At 45.4% G+C, this 15615-nt stretch overlaps 1 protein-coding gene across 1 annotated transcript in view; it reads right to left on the bottom strand.

The window, feature by feature from the left end:
- Mbtps1 (membrane bound transcription factor peptidase, site 1) overlaps positions 1-15615 on the bottom strand; it is a 53383-nt gene that overhangs the window by 10882 nt on the left and 26886 nt on the right. Inside the window, exons 10-18 of the mRNA XM_021631042.2 lie at positions 14529-14680; positions 12663-12824; positions 8887-9031; positions 5994-6182; positions 5199-5371; positions 3599-3714; positions 2630-2786; positions 1869-1993; positions 1156-1233 (exon numbers count right to left, since the gene is read on the bottom strand). Coding sequence (XP_021486717.1) covers positions 1156-1233; positions 1869-1993; positions 2630-2786; positions 3599-3714; positions 5199-5371; positions 5994-6182; positions 8887-9031; positions 12663-12824; positions 14529-14680 — 1297 coding nt within the window. The remainder of the gene's footprint in view (positions 1-1155; positions 1234-1868; positions 1994-2629; positions 2787-3598; positions 3715-5198; positions 5372-5993; positions 6183-8886; positions 9032-12662; positions 12825-14528; positions 14681-15615) is intronic.

The following is a 15615-nucleotide window of genomic DNA, read 5'->3' as shown; positions in this document are numbered from 1 at the left end:
TTTCAACTGATAAAACTGTCTTCCTATTACAGAAAAACAGCCATCTTGACAGTGGTGTGGCCAGTCATTCTGAAGACAGGCCATCAGCGTTCAGGAGGAAATGGCTCCTTCAGCTCATGTTCACAAGCTGTCATGTGAGATACATCAGTCTCCTGGAACTTAGCAGAGATAAGACATGTCTTACAGCTCAGAATCCCAGCTCTGGAGTGACAGCCATAGAAGAACGTTCTGTGGTCCTGTCCCACTGCTTTGTACCTAACTTTCAAAACCAGAGGCAGTCTGGTTTGTCCCTGCTCTCCTCTCCACTCAGCAGGTAGGCTCTGTGTACTCAGTGGTCTGTCATTTACACTAGGGGCCTGGCCCAGGCTTGAGGGATGCTTGCTACAGGTAAACACAGACAAACAGCAAGCCTCCTGAAAGGGAAGACAGTGTTTTCATCAGGTTAAGAACTCTCAAAATTTATTCCCAGTATTCAGGAGGCACACACAGGTGGATCTCTGTGAATTTGAGATCAGTCTGGTCTACAAAGCGAGTTCCAGGTCAGCCAAGACTACACAGAAAAACCTTGTCTTGAAAAACCAAGCCAACCAACCAACCAACCAACCAACCAACCAACCAACCAACCGAATAAAACCAAAAACCAGAAGCAAAAAGAATAAAAAACAAACAAACAAACAAACAAACAAAAAACTCCAAAGATCTTAACTCTAAAGAGATTATGATATAGCAGTGTGTCAATCACAGAAGAACCCTTAGACTGTGACAAAGACAATTTTGAGCCACATTCTGAAGAAACCTCATTTCTTTTGCAGATCACACACATATATTCAAATTATCAGCAAGACTTTGTCTTGCCCATTTTGGGATCCCCCCGGAGTCCATGCCTCAGTAGGTACTGTATAATACTGCAATGAATTTTACCAGGAATCAGAACAGATGGAAGAGAAGGCCCAAGCCTTCTAATAACATTCCTAATGCCCAATAAAAGATGCAGAAGCGGGCTGTGAGGTACACCCAAGGATGCACTGAACACCACTGAACTAGATGCTTCAGAAGAGTGAGTGTAGTAGATGAAGTACACAGTAAAGCTGGTGGGGCGGGGGGCCGGGGAGGGGGGGAGATAAAGGACAGGAGAGGCCTGTGCCCTTTCTTTACCTTGATCCTTGAAAGTCTGTGTGATCACGACACCATCTTCTGGAAACTTGGCGATGCTGCACCCCGACGCATAATACACTGGAAAACAGATGCTCACCATTAAGGGAGCAGAGATGCCCAACACTCGACTCACTGACCCAGCATGCATTTCCAACATGCTCCACATCACTCATATTTATTTTTAAAGATGTTACTCTGAAAAGACAAATGGCTACTGCCTGTTGCACATCAACTAGAAGCAATCATTTCAAACTCCAAGTGAAAAATGCTGGCAACGTATGTTTTCTAAACATTTTCTTACAGTATATCAACACTTTGTTTGTTGAAAACAGTTTTGTTATATAACCCAGAGTCACCTTCTTGGCTTCTAAGTGCTAGGATCATGGGTATAAGCCGCTATGCCCTTATGTGATAAGGATAGAACCCAGGGCTTTGTGAGTGCTAGGTAAACACTCTATCAACTGAGCTACATGCCCAGCTCATTTTTGATGGTGCTAAGCCTGAACCTAGATCCTTTCACACGCAAGACAAGTGACCTCTGAGCTATGGTCCCCGCCCTACGTATATTTTTGAAAACACTGACTAGTCTTCCTACACTACAGGTCATTTATGAATCCAATCTCTCTCTCTGAAACCTAGACTTCACAAGCATGTAGCCCACCCTACCAGCTTCTGCCAACTGCATGCCTCTACACACAAACACAAAACCTTACTGTCATGGTTTGCCAGGACAAATTCCCCTTCATATAGGCCGTCACTGAACCCCATATTCCATACAGACAGCAGCTCATTCAGAGCTGGGATATTGGCTCCTCCAGTATCTGGCATCCACCACTGCCTGTAAAAGTGGCAGCAAAAGAGAAGGCAAGAATTAAAATCCTCCCATACACTTCCTCTTTCCTTGGAAAAACCAGGGTGTCTCTGTCACAGTCCAGTCCACACATACATACAAAAGTGTCAACTGGAACAAGCTGTTTGGTTTGAGAAATATGCAAACCTACTGCTCCAGCCAAATTGTATGCTGCTCCCCACAGACAGTACTTCACTCGAATGCAACCCAGACAGGCCTCGTCTAGATCTAGCCAGAGCAAAGATGCAGAAGTGAGAAAGGAGGACAGAGAGGCTAAAGAAAGCCCACAACACAACACTAACATTTCCAACACTCTAGCCCCCAGTGCTTAGCAGTCACCCATACAGGATGTCTCTCTGAGTAACAGTTCCTTACATGCATGTAAATTTCACATGTTCAGCATGAAGGATGCAGGACAGAACAGCATGAGACAGAAACCAGAGCACAGTGTCTGGGCTCAGTGAGGGAAGACAATGACCCCTTAATGAGCACTGAGTCCAGAAACCTGTCTTTCTTGTACGCAGACAAGAGCTTTCTCTACCCACACTCCTCTACCAAGAAGGACCACCCCAAGTTAAAACAGTCGCACAAGAGCTTGCTAGGGGAACTGTTATGCAACTGTACCTTGTGTTTTCATCATAAAACTTCACTTTTCTCATAACAGAAGTGTTGTACCAGTCACTGAAGATGACAAGGGAAAGGCCATTGTCCACATCCCTCCTCAGCTTAGCAATCTCCTCAGGGAAGTACTCTTCCTCACTGTCCACCATAAGCAAAGTGCCTGATGGAAGAAATGCAACAGTTGGGAACTGTTACTGCTGAGTGGCAGAAGATAATTCAGAAGCACCATCTCTCACCGGTGCCCTGCCTCTAGGAGTCTGGTTGGTGCCACCCTATACCACCACAAGAGAAGATGAGACACTCAGGGCCAGGGTCCAGCAAGCCATAAGGATCAGCTAACTCTGCTCTTTGGTTTTCATATATATAAAGATTTTTCATTTACTCAGGAAAAGAGTAATGCATAGTGATAGTATAAGAAACAAACAAACAAACAAAAAAAGACTGAAGGCTGGAGAGATGGCTCAGAAGTTAAGAGCACTGGCTGTTCTTCCAAAGGACCTGAGTTCAATTCCCAGCAACAACATGGTTGCCCATAACCATCTATAAAGAGTTCTGGTGTCACCTTCTGGCCTGTTGGCACACACATAGAAAGAATACTATATAAAAAATAAATCTTTGAAGAAAAAAAAAAAAAAGACTGAGCCAGCAAGATGGCGCAGAGTGTAAAAGCTCCTTCCACCAAACTTGAATTCAATCCCTAGGATCAAAAGGAGAGCTGACTCCTCTAAGTTGTCCTCTGACCACACACACGCTTGAAATAAACATAATAAAAATAATAAAGAAAAAAAAAAGACTACAAGTATCTCTGTTCACAATCAGCTCTGTACTCAGCCAAGAGTCCCAGCCACCAGTGAGCACGAGCACCACGGGGAGTCTCACCACTTGGACACGGGGACTATCCCAGATTCCCTTTATTGGCGCATCAGCAACCACTGTGGGAGTATTCAGCACACGTCCAGCAAGGCAGCTCACCATATTGTGTCGCGTCAAAGCATGTGAACGGGGCCCCGAGCACTTCCACGAAGTAGCCCATGCTGCGCAGATGCTGGTACATGTCCCTGAAGTTGGTGTGGACATGGTCGCCATTCCTGAAAAGCAACAACCACAGCGTTCAGATGGCCACTCTCTGCAAGTCACAACAGGACCACAGAGCTGTTCCTAGGAGCCCAGATGCCAGCCTTTCCAGGGTTGCATCATCTCGGTCAGACAAGCTAAAGCGCTGACAAGAGAGAACTGAGTGCACGGCACGTGAGATGGTGAGATGATGCAGAGACAAGGCTCAGCACGTCCTCAGCAAAGCTGGAGCGACGGCTCGGAGGTTAAGAGCACTGGCTGCTCTTCCAAAGGTCCTGAGTGCAATTCCCAGCAACTACATAGTGGCTCACCACCATCTATAGTGTATTCTGGTGCCCTCTTCTAGCTTGTACGCGTACATGCAGGCAGAATACTGTATAAAAAAGAAAAATAATAAATAAAAAAGAGGCCTGAGCAGTACTCAGAGGCAGCCATTAACTTACTAGTTGCACTTGACAATCAGCACAGGGATGCCAGCAGGACTGGCACGCTGCGCAGGTTAAGCAAAATTCCCTATCACCTTGGCTTGCTTTCCTTTCCAAGCATGCTCACTTTTCCTCCATACAGATAGATAAAATTGTCTATGCTCCTCGCAGAAAAACCCAAAGCCCATCTCCTCCATAATGACCACTTGACAGGCTCCTGTGCAAGCCCACGGCCTTGCCTGATGTCAGTCTCCCCTATTCGTATTACCTATCTGATCCGGACCCACCACCTGTCTTTCAAAAAAGACCTTAATTAGAAATAAAAAAGGCAACTCTTACCCTGAATCAGGATACTGACCCTAGAATCCTGGTTAAGCTAGCATAATAGCACAGACCTTTAAGCCCAGCACTAAGGAGGCAGAGGCAGGCAGATCTCTGTGAGTGCAAGATCAGCCTAATATGTGGAATAAGAAATCATGTCTCAAAAAAAAAAAAAAAAAAAATCAAAAATAAAGCAAGCAAAACAAAACAAAATCCTGGTCAAGCAGCTTGATACGTCCCTTCTGCCACACTTTCAACATGGGGCCTAAGCTTCACTTTACACTTGAAACCAAGAGAAAGGTGGCTTAGATGTCCTGCAGGAGCAACAAGCAGGACAGTGTGTGTGAGGGCAAGGAAGGGAGGCAACCCAGCCTTGGAAGTCATGCTGGCCACACAGGTTCAGCACGATGAACGGTCTGAAATAAGCTGTGGGGAATGCTTGCTTTCAAATGACCATGGTGGCAGACATAGCAGATGAAATGCAGGGAAGCAAGAACAACAGAACCAACACTTGTCAAAAGGACAGAGACACCATCCAGGCCTAAGTCAGAACCAAAGAAAGGCCACACATGGGAGGATGTGGGGACAGAGCCTGACAGTGCCAGCTGACTCAGTGGTAGACAGGGAAACAAGACAAAAGAGGACAACGTCACAGTGTCTGCCACAGACGTGCATGTTTGGAGAAGTCAGTGTCTCCCAACAGTGGCAGAAGAGCCCTAGGGTGGCAGGGCGCAGGCGAAGCTGCTGCTCACCAGTCAAGAGGATCATTCTTCATCCGCAAGTTGTCCCTGGGAAAGTAGCCTGGAGGGTAGCGGAGGTTGTGGTACTGGTCCCAGAGGACTCTCTTGCTCCGAGGAGGGGTGGGAATGATCTTCACCTTAATGGGAAGCTTCACTGTGGAAGTGTGCTCTGCACTGTTTTTTGACTAAAAAAGAAAATGGATAAAACAGAAACTTGAAAGGAACACCTTTCTGAAAAAAAACTTAGTTTAAGTTTTAAAGTACCCTTTCCTCTTTTTCTTTTGTTTTTGAGATAAGATCTCAAACTCAGGATCTTTCTGCCTCAGCTTCCAGGTGGTGGGATTACATGCAGCAGTACCATACCAAACTATAAAGGTTGTTTCTATTTACCCATTTAACTCACACAATTTAAAATACAAGAATGTGTGACACTAACATTTGTTCATATGCTGCAATGAACTCTTTTCAAACTCAAGAAGAGCTGAAGCTTTGAAATGCAGGCATTCTTGTCCTAAAAGCCACCAGAGCCAGGCAAGGCCAACCCATATCTCCTTCCTGGGAGACCAATTTCAGATGTACTCATTTTGAGCTTACAATCAGGCCCAAGAAGGTCTGGTTTGCTGATATAGCAGGAGAACATGAAGCAGAGTGAGGCCCTGGTCCATGGCTCATGCCCAATGAGGCTAATCCATTAAATGGTTCATTAAATGGAGACTCTCAGCTCTGAATCTGCTTCCCACCTCTGCTCTCCTGGAAGGAGCTGGTAAAGGGTAAAGAAAAACAAGCCACTTCCTGGTGCACCCTTACTTCCGTCTCTGCCGGGGAAGCCACTGTGATCATGATGTGGCCCTGAGCGATGCCTTCCCAGGAAGCTGCCTTCTTGGTCACAGAAATGGAGATGGCCAGGTAGCCTGACCAAGGCCATAACACTGAGGAGTAGGAGAAGGCCACTTCAATGTTGTCTCCATTCTGTGGTAAATAGGGCCGCCACTCAGGCTGCAGGAAAAAGAAAGCAGGCCAACAGTGAAGTGAATGGTGTGGATGCAAAAGTGAATTCTAGCTGAGCTAAGCTGCCTGTTGAGGACTATCTCAGTGCGCAGGGTAGATGGAGTCTTGGACGCAGACAGGCTGTCTGTGGTCCGCAGCACCACTGCTGTGGGTGTTCTGCAAGGTTATAAAACTCTGCCATCCCACAAGAAACAGGATGCACTTGTCAAGAGTTCCCTGAGAAAGAACTTGTATCACATGAAAAGAACCGACACAAGTTATACCCTCAGACCTGTCACAGACGCCAGCTGTCACCAAACAAACCTTTCAACTAGTGAGGGGCACCTGGAGGAAGGTCTGTGCACTGGCTGTATGTGACTATCCTGCTGTGTGACTTGCACATCCCATGGTGTGGCACACACACACACACATCCAACAGGCCAGAAGAAGGAGACATAAAGAAATCACCTGGAAACCATGCAGACCCAAAGTACTAACTCCCTCACAAGCCACAGAATCACAGAACAAGGGAACTGCCCAAGTAACTTGGCATAAAGCAACAATAACAAAAAGTTCTGAAAAACACCTGTAGGAAATAGTACCACAGACCCAGCTGTAATGACTGTGCTTAGGCCACAGATTAGCAACTAAGAAAAAAAATTTACCTTCCATCCATCTCATATGCAACAAACACTGACAGATGAGCAAATCCAATGTTTAATCACCGAATTAGTACAGTGTTAGTATGACTGTATATGAAAAGTACAGAATTAGTATAGATATAAAACTGACTTTACTATACCTCTGTGGGATGGTTTCTAATATCTCAAAAAACAGAAAAAAAATCACTGAAGATGGAAATTCAACGATATCAAAATACAAAACTTTTACAGAAGTGAGGATTAATACAACAACCCCTGTAATTCATATCAGTGAACAAGAAAACAATGGCCTGTAGGTGGAGTGGTGTGGGGAACTACAAAAAACCAAACCAAACCAAAGAAAGCCAGCAACAGCTCTTTTCTAAGTGCAGAGACACTGTAAGAGCAGCAGGGGGAACTCCAGTTCCAGCAAAAGCAGGCAAGGAAACACAAAGGTAACTGGCACTAAGAGACTTCAGTAAACACAGAGACTTCAATCAACACCCATAGAGCTGCTTTACAAGCTTCACTAAGCACAGCACCTAGTTCTAAAGTCCCACCCCCACCCACAGGCAACGCCCACACACCAGACTAAAGCCTTTTATGAAAAGGAGTAAAGGACTGAATGACGCATAAGGAACCCTGAGAACATTTCACTGAGAAAAGCCAGTCATAGCAGGACACGGACCACGAGTCCTCTAGAATAGACTGTTTAGAGCAGGCAGAGCCAGAGACGGAAAGCAAACTGAAAAAGGTGTGATACATACCTTCAAGCCCAGCATTTGGAAAGCAGAGGCAGACAGATTTGTGAGTTTGAGGGCAGCCTAGTCTGTATAGCAGTTCTAGGGCAGCCAGGGCTACACAGAGACCCTGTCTCAAAAAAAAAAAAAAAAAAAAAAAAAGAAAAGAAAAGAAAAGAAAAGGAAAAAAAAAAAAAAAGGAAAGGAAAAAGCAGACCGATGGCCACAGGGACCAGGGAGGAGGAAGGGCAGAATAAATGCTGTACCCAGTGAGTTCTAGATGCAAGGCTGGTATAGCAAAGTGAACACACTAACAACACACTCAAAATCTACAAGATCCTCCTGAAATACAGAAATGAGAAAGATGTGTTACCCAGTGCAAGCACGAGGCAGACGTCTCCACAGAGAGCACCAGCAGCACTCTGCTGCACACAACTCTCTTGGGGGTGATTTGCAGTAACACCTCCACCCTGACCGGGGTTCTCATTCAGGGAGCGCATGCTGAGGAGATAACTTAGAAGAAAAGAAAACTCTATGCGTAACAGCAGAATATTTACAGGTGACAGCCACACCACTGCTCAAGCAAAGACACACAGTGACCAAATGATAACCCAACACCCCATCACGCTGGGACACTGACAGTACACTGTCTATTTTCAGACGCTTACAGTGGAAGAACTGAAATAAATTTCTGCTTGCCACATGGTGACAATAAACCTTGCTCACCACACAGTGACAACAAACAGGACATGCTGTTGCAAGACGGTCTGGTAAAGAACAGTTCTAAAGAGTAGCTAGGTCCTGAAGGTGGAAGTCAATTTTCCATGTTTCCCCTCAGTACCTTATCGCTGTGAAGTCCACACAGTGAGTGGTTAGAAAACAAGAGAAGTCAAATTAAAACAAGAACCTAACCTTCTAGTGTCCAGTAAGAAATAGCGTCAGTCTCATTGGTCGGTCACTATAAAAACTAAAATGTACTCCAACATTCAGAAGCCAAAGCCAGAGACTACGAGGCCTTGACTTTTCTGTACAGGATCAGGTATCTCTTTCTGTACAGGAGCTGCCCACCACCGCTCTGAAGTGTAAGCAGGTGAAAACAGTCCCTCCCACCCTTTCCAAGACAGTTTCTCTGTGTAGCCCTGTCCTCAAACTCGCTCTACAGAACAGGCTGTCCTCAAACTCAGAGAGATGCCTGCCCCTGCCTCCTGAGGCTGGAACTAAGGGCCTGTGCTGCCATGCCATGACAGCCCTCCTGTCTCAACTTCAGGCGGGGTAACTCAGGAGGGGTAACTGAGTACAAAGTTGGGGCCATGTCACACAGAGAAGTTTCACCTTATCCACAATTCTTCCTGTGACTCCCATGCCATTGAGGATGGTGACATTAACGATTGTTGGCATTCCTCCATAGTAGATGGGCTGGGAGCAGTAGGGCCACATGTAGGGACACTCAGTCAGGTCGATGTAGCTAGGACTCAAGCTGAAACAAGGAAGAGAGCGTTACTGCAGACCACACTGGAGAGCAATGGGGAAGCGGGCACCAAGCTGGGCAGCACGTGGAACTGCACGTTAAGGCCCTGCTGGTAGGGCTGCCTGGCTGGCACTGGGGGCGTCCACTGTGCTGCTCCCTGGCTGCTGTGGCAAAGAGCACAGATGCTCAGGAAGAACCTCTCACCTCCTGTAGTCGGGGGCTCTGTCAGCTGCTGTGGCAGCAAACCAGGAACTGACGTTACAGGGGACATTCTTAGAACATACCCACGTATTGGTGCAGCCTGCTGCTTAGTCAACGGGACAGCTCTGCTTGGGGGCTGGACAGGAGGGGAAGCAAAGGAAGCCTAAGTCTGGGTTCCTCTAGACTCCCTGACCATCAGCTTCCTTCCTCACTTAGAGCAGGTCCCTCCGTGTGCTTGCTCTGCTACAGCACACACACACTCAGCTGAGACCCATAGAACCTTCCACCAAAATGCTAAGCCTGGAGAGGTCAGGGCCTGGCATCTGCAGTGTCTGAAATGCATCTGTGCCAGGTCAACACTATTCTTATAAACATTGGTGCCATATATCTATGTGCAGTAGAGAAGACACACAGGAAGTGGATGCAGCAGACAGACAGTGGGCATTTGGCTCTGTTCCTGCTTCATCTTAAACACATCTGGGCAAACTGAATTACTACATAAAATCTCAACATTATCTTTGTGTACATGTTTTCATGTGCAAGTGTTCATGTGATATGCACAAGGAGGCCAGAGGTCAACCTCAGATATTGTTTCTCAGAATCAATGTTCAACTTGTTTTACAGCATATGGTGCCTCACCAGAACCCGAGTCTAACAGATTCAGCTAGACTGGCTGAATAGCAAACTCCAGAGCAAGCCACTGTATTCAGTTTTTTTGTATGTATTGTGGGGACTAAATTGGTGACCTCATGCTTGTATAGCAAATACTTTACAGATTGGGTCATATCCTCAGCTTCCCAAACATCTTCAGGGATATTTTTACTTCTATGGAGAATGATAATCAACATGTGTTAGAGTAAGCCATTTCTCACAGATACCACTTTGTCTCATTCCTCGAGGTTGGCTGTGTGGCTACCATTGTCTGAGTCAATAAAAGTATCTTTCATGAAACTGTTTCATGAACAGTTTAAGTCAACTAGCATGACTGAACTCAGAATTCATGAGCAAGCACAATTCAGGGTCACAAAGAAATAGCATACCATGGCCAAGCAGTGGTCGTTTCAGGAATAAAGGACTGGATTGATGTTAGGAAGGTCACGACCGTCGTCACATCAGTTAAGTCTAACCTGTAGGCACCTTATCAACACTGAACCCATTTATAAAACTTTAAGCATGGTCTCGGTATGAAACACTACAGAGAAGAGCATCTAGGAATTCCTACCATGACACATGCTACAGTGAGTCCCAAAGGAAGCACTGTATTTAGTGAGAAAATACTGCGGAGGAAATGTAGGGACACCACTGGCCCCAGCCTCAGCACTTGACCCAGTCCAAGTGGACAGAAGAGTCAAAAAAAGCTTTAAAAAATTTTAACTATGAGAATGTGTGTAAGTTTATGCACTCAAGTGCACCCTGTGCAGGAGCCTGCAAAAGTTAGAGCACAGATTCCCCTGGATCTGGAGTTACTGGCAACTGTCAGCCACTGTGGATGCTGGGAACCACGCTCGGGTCCCTCCACAAGAACAGTATATACTTTTAAACACTGAGACGTGACGCTAGCACCAACAAAGGCTTAAGAGTTGGTAAGAAAGATAAAACTACCTCTCCTTCCAATTACATGATATGTTAGTATATCCAGAAAACCAGAGAATCAATAAGCAAATTGAATCAAGCCATAATTCAAAAGACAGCAGAATATTAAATTATAAGAATTACATCAACCAGCTAGAGGTTATTAACAAAAGAGAAAAGCTTGGCAATAATGACAATAAAAAGATTAAACACTTAAACTTACCAAACAATGTGTCAGAGTACAGGTGGCAACTGTAAAGCCTCTTTGGAGACAAAATCCTTGAGCAAATAAAAACCTTAGAGCCATGGCAGAGCCAGTATGAGCACAGACTGGGGGACTAGAAAGATGTCTCAATGGTTAGGACACCACTCTCTTCCAGAGACCCTGAGTTCGATTCCCAGCACCCACAGGGGAAATAACAAATGTCTGTAACTCCTATTCCAGGGGACCCAACACCCTCTTCTGACCTTCATGGGAACTACACACACACGTGGTAGACATGTCCACACGTATGGTGGACACACATACATGCAGGCAAAATACCCACATACATAAAATAAAAGAATAGTCTTGCAGAGGACCTAATTTTGGTTCTCAGCACTCACGCTGTACAGCTCAGTTAACCTGCTTCTTAACTTCAGGCTCAGGGGGCTGGGTGTCCTCTTCCGATCTCCGCAGGCACTGCATTCACATGCACCCCACCCTCTCCTCTCCCTCCCAAAACACAATTTAAAACATATTAAACCATTCTTCTTTGGCTGATTAACCCAATAAAAATGCCAACAAGCTCTCTTATGGAAGAAAGCTCATACACACACACACACACACACACACACACACACACACACACCACACCAAACCAAAAACAAAAAAACATAAAAAACCCTCCAAGAACAGCCAAAAAGACAAACAGCAGGAACCAGCCCTATTGCACATTGAAGCACAAAAGTTCTTTAAGAGAAGAGAGTGGTAGTGGCATGTGGGCAGAGCAGCAGACTGGCACCGAGAACCGAGATAAATCCAAATCCATGTAAAAGTCAAATGAAGGACATAGAACAAAAGTGCTTCAATGGGTCCTGGACCAGAAGGGCCTATGTGGGACCACAGGTGACCTATAGGCCAGACTATGATGCTGTCCAGGTGGTATTTCAGATTGGGCATCTTGAAATGATGCCATTAACATGCTGACATCAGAGAAAGCTGGGAGGAGAACTTCTGGGTTCTCTGTACTATTTCTGAAACTTTGGTGTAAATCTAAAATCATCTCAAAATAAAGTATGTTTTGGTGAAAAACAGTCTCAGACCAATCATGAGAAAACAGCACACATATCCTCATGAAGACAATTTGTAATGCAAGTACCTGGTTCTTTGCTCCAAGAACCAAAACATAAATAACAAAACACAAATTGTCAGGGGCCAACGACCAAAGACCAGGCTAACAAATCACAACGTAGAGACTGGAATAGGAAAAAGAATACAAGGGGAAGCATACAGTCTGAGCGGCTACAGCGGCCTTTTCTACAGAGCCTTACATGTGATTGTCAATAGTTGTGTCAGAGGAGCTAAGCTGTCTTATCAGGGAAGCAGAGCAAACAGTATATGAAAATTCTATTTTTGTAAATTTTCTGCAAACCTAGTTTGTTTCAGAACTGTTAAAGAAATGGAAATCATTCTTTACATCCATTAAGGCAACAGAGCATCAGCCGGGTTTTTACAGGCAATATCTTGTAGAAGCAGCTTATAACCTTACAACTGACCCTGAGTGGGGGCAGGGCACCACTCTGATGTCAGGCAACTACTGTGTGTAGGGGGCCCCCCAGGGCCTAGGATAAGAAAAGCCTGCTGAGAATGCCAGCACATACCCACCTCGCCTGTGGTTTGTAGCTACTGAGGATCTGATAGGCTCGCAACAGATCCAGCTTGCCATGGCCTTGCTCAAACATGTTGACACCAGGAAGCCTCCGGGCTGATGCTATCAAGGCTTGCTTCACACTGGCAGGATTCACCAGCTCCCGCTTCTGTACCGTGCTGGGGAAAGAGAAGCAGTATTTGCTCACTTTTCTCTCAGTGTAGGATGAAAACCAAACTGCCTTCAACTGGCACAAGGGCCAGCACGTGGTCTGCAGTCAGGACTTCCTGGTGCAGTGGAGCCATGAGATGAGAACACTGTGAGCTCACTGGTTCCTTGGGGCCTGACTACTCAGCAAAGCTCCACATGACTTTTCTCAGCGGTGACTTCATACATTTATACAAAACTCAGAAATAATACAGTTTCCTGATAATCTGAATAATCAGTCACACAGGTTACAAGAGGAAAAATCATCAAAGAGGTGCAGGGTCCTCAGGGAGGGACACGTGCTGGCTGGGAGATGTTAAGAAATACAGGTGGATATTGGAGAGGGACCCATTGCAGGGTGGGCTGGAGGTACAGGGTGAGGGGAGACCATTGGCTCCAGGGCTCCCTGTCTTTGGGTTGGGATGTGGAGGCCTGAGGCCACTGTAAGCATGCTGCTGTGCTACATCTCAACATGCAGCCTTGCTTGGCCAGCTCGGTTCGTTCTAACTCTGAAATGTTCATGTTTTCATATCTATGTACCATTTAATAATTAATTTTATTTTATTTTATATACGTTAGTGTGAAGGTGTCAGATCCCATGGAATTGGAGTACAGATAGTTGTGAAATGCCATGTGGGTGCTAGGAAGTCCTTTGGAAGAGCAGACAGTGCTCTTAACCACTGACCCATCTCTCTGGACCCTACAAGTAAGTTTTAATGACTAAATTGTGAAAGCAGTTGCCAGGCAAATAAAGAAAACTTACTTTCCTACTTAGCCCCCTATGTGTTAGCTAACGATGGAGGTAAGTCTGAGAGCCAGGCAGGAGTTTTTAATGGTAACGTGACAGTAAAAGGAGACAGGGGGACCAGCTCTTTGTGAGAGATGAGAGTCCTACCAGCAGTTACAGGCCAGCAGACTGCCCTTCCTCATCGGGCAGCGTCGGCACTGCACAGGCTCCCGTAGCCAGCGCACTTGCTGAACTGCCACAGTGGCACCTGATGTGAAGAGCCGCAAGGTGAAGGCTCCCTCATCGCCGAAGCCACTTTTGGTGAGAGGTGCTATTCTCGCCTTCCCACTCACTTGGCAGGAGACAAATGATGGGCTCTACAGACAAGTGGGATGCTTGGCTTCATGCGAACAATTATGTGACAAGTAAAAAAAGACTAGTGTTTTGTTTCCAGAATTCACAGCACTAGAAACAAGAGCCTGCACAGACCCCTTCACTCAGCACATTCAGAAGTGAGGCAGGCGCTGTGGAATGCCTCCCTCCTTTGCTGTTTTATAGGGAGAGGAGCACTGTGCTCCCAGAAGGCACACACTTATTTCTGAGCAACAAAGATACTTTTCAGGAACCTGGCTCTGACTTATAGGGGAAGGTCAGGCAAGAGACAGACTCTGCTCTTGTCAATATTATTAGTAACATAATCTCTGCTTTAGAAACTAAACTTGCAATTAGCTTAATAATAAAATTTCAGATATGTAGAGAAAATGTGTATGATTACAACACAACCCTTCTTCTTCACAATAGAGAAGAAGAAAGCCTGATGCCAGGGGAAATGCAAGTACTTCAAAGGTATAACTGAGAAAAAGGGCTTTCTGCTTTACTCCAGCTTCTGGGAGCACACAGAGGGCACCCCACAGGGAGCGGACAGCGAGGTTAGCTGTGCAATACTCACCTGACTAACAAGGTGACAGCTCCAGCGACCACTGGGGAAGCGACGCTGGTCCCTGAGAGTGCCCGGCAGCCCCCCTTCACACCGGAACCCCGCACTCCAGCACCATATGTGACAATGTCAGGTTTCACACGACCATAGCCTCCTGGTAGTTCCTACAAACAAGGGTAGCTTGGTTTTTCATCACATCTATAGCCCTGAGCCATGAGGGTTATGTGTGAATAAAACCAAACAGCTTTAGACAGTCATCTGAGAAGATGCTGGTTTGAGCCTGAAATACACTGTGAACTGAAGACAAGCTTTAGTGGTAACATAAAATTAAAACTGCTTTAGTATGTTTTGTAATTATTAAAATAGCAAAGCAAGGAAAAATAATTTTGCTAATAGTTTAATAATTGCTCAGATCAGAAAGCAGTCACCTACTTGTCACCAAGAGAACCAGCAGCCTGCTCTATCTTCTGATAATCAAGAAATATGTCACAGAATTAGGAAACTAAAACCAGAAAATATTTACAAATGTCTTTTTTAAAACTCTTTTAAATTTTTTATTTATTATGCATATAGTATTCTGCCTGCATGTACACCTGCACACCAGAAAAGAGTACGAGATCTCATTATAGATGGTGGTAAGCCACCATGTGGTTGCTGGGAATTCAACTCAGGACCTTTGGAAGAGCAGTCTGTGCTCTTAACCTCTGAGCCATCTCCCCAGCCCTTTACAAGTGTCTTTATAGGTATAAATAGCACATGGTTATGATTAGCTGTTTAAAAGGGTAAGGTACCACTGAGGACAGACACACCTGCACAGACATTACTCTTCAGATCCCAAAAAACTACTGGTCCATAGGAGATATACAAACGAATTTTAAACTAACCCCCATCCCAATCTCACCTTCTCTCTGCATCTCTAGACATGGTTTTGTTGGGTAGCACACACTAAACCTGAAGTTTTTTGTTATCTTTAGTTCTCTTCTCCTGAGTGTGCCACCATCCCTGGCCAAGAACTTAACTTATATTCTCCTGAGAAAAAGTATACCTATTTGAAATGAAAATCGTTCCCTGGCAACCAGCCATAAAGAGAGTGTAGAAG

The sequence above is a fragment of the Meriones unguiculatus genome, chromosome 10 (assembly GCF_030254825.1).
Source record: "Meriones unguiculatus strain TT.TT164.6M chromosome 10, Bangor_MerUng_6.1, whole genome shotgun sequence".
Classification (NCBI taxonomy): Eukaryota; Metazoa; Chordata; class Mammalia; order Rodentia; family Muridae; genus Meriones; species Meriones unguiculatus.
Note: the sequence above shows the minus strand (reverse complement) of the source record. Positions and strands in the feature narration are given on the sequence as shown.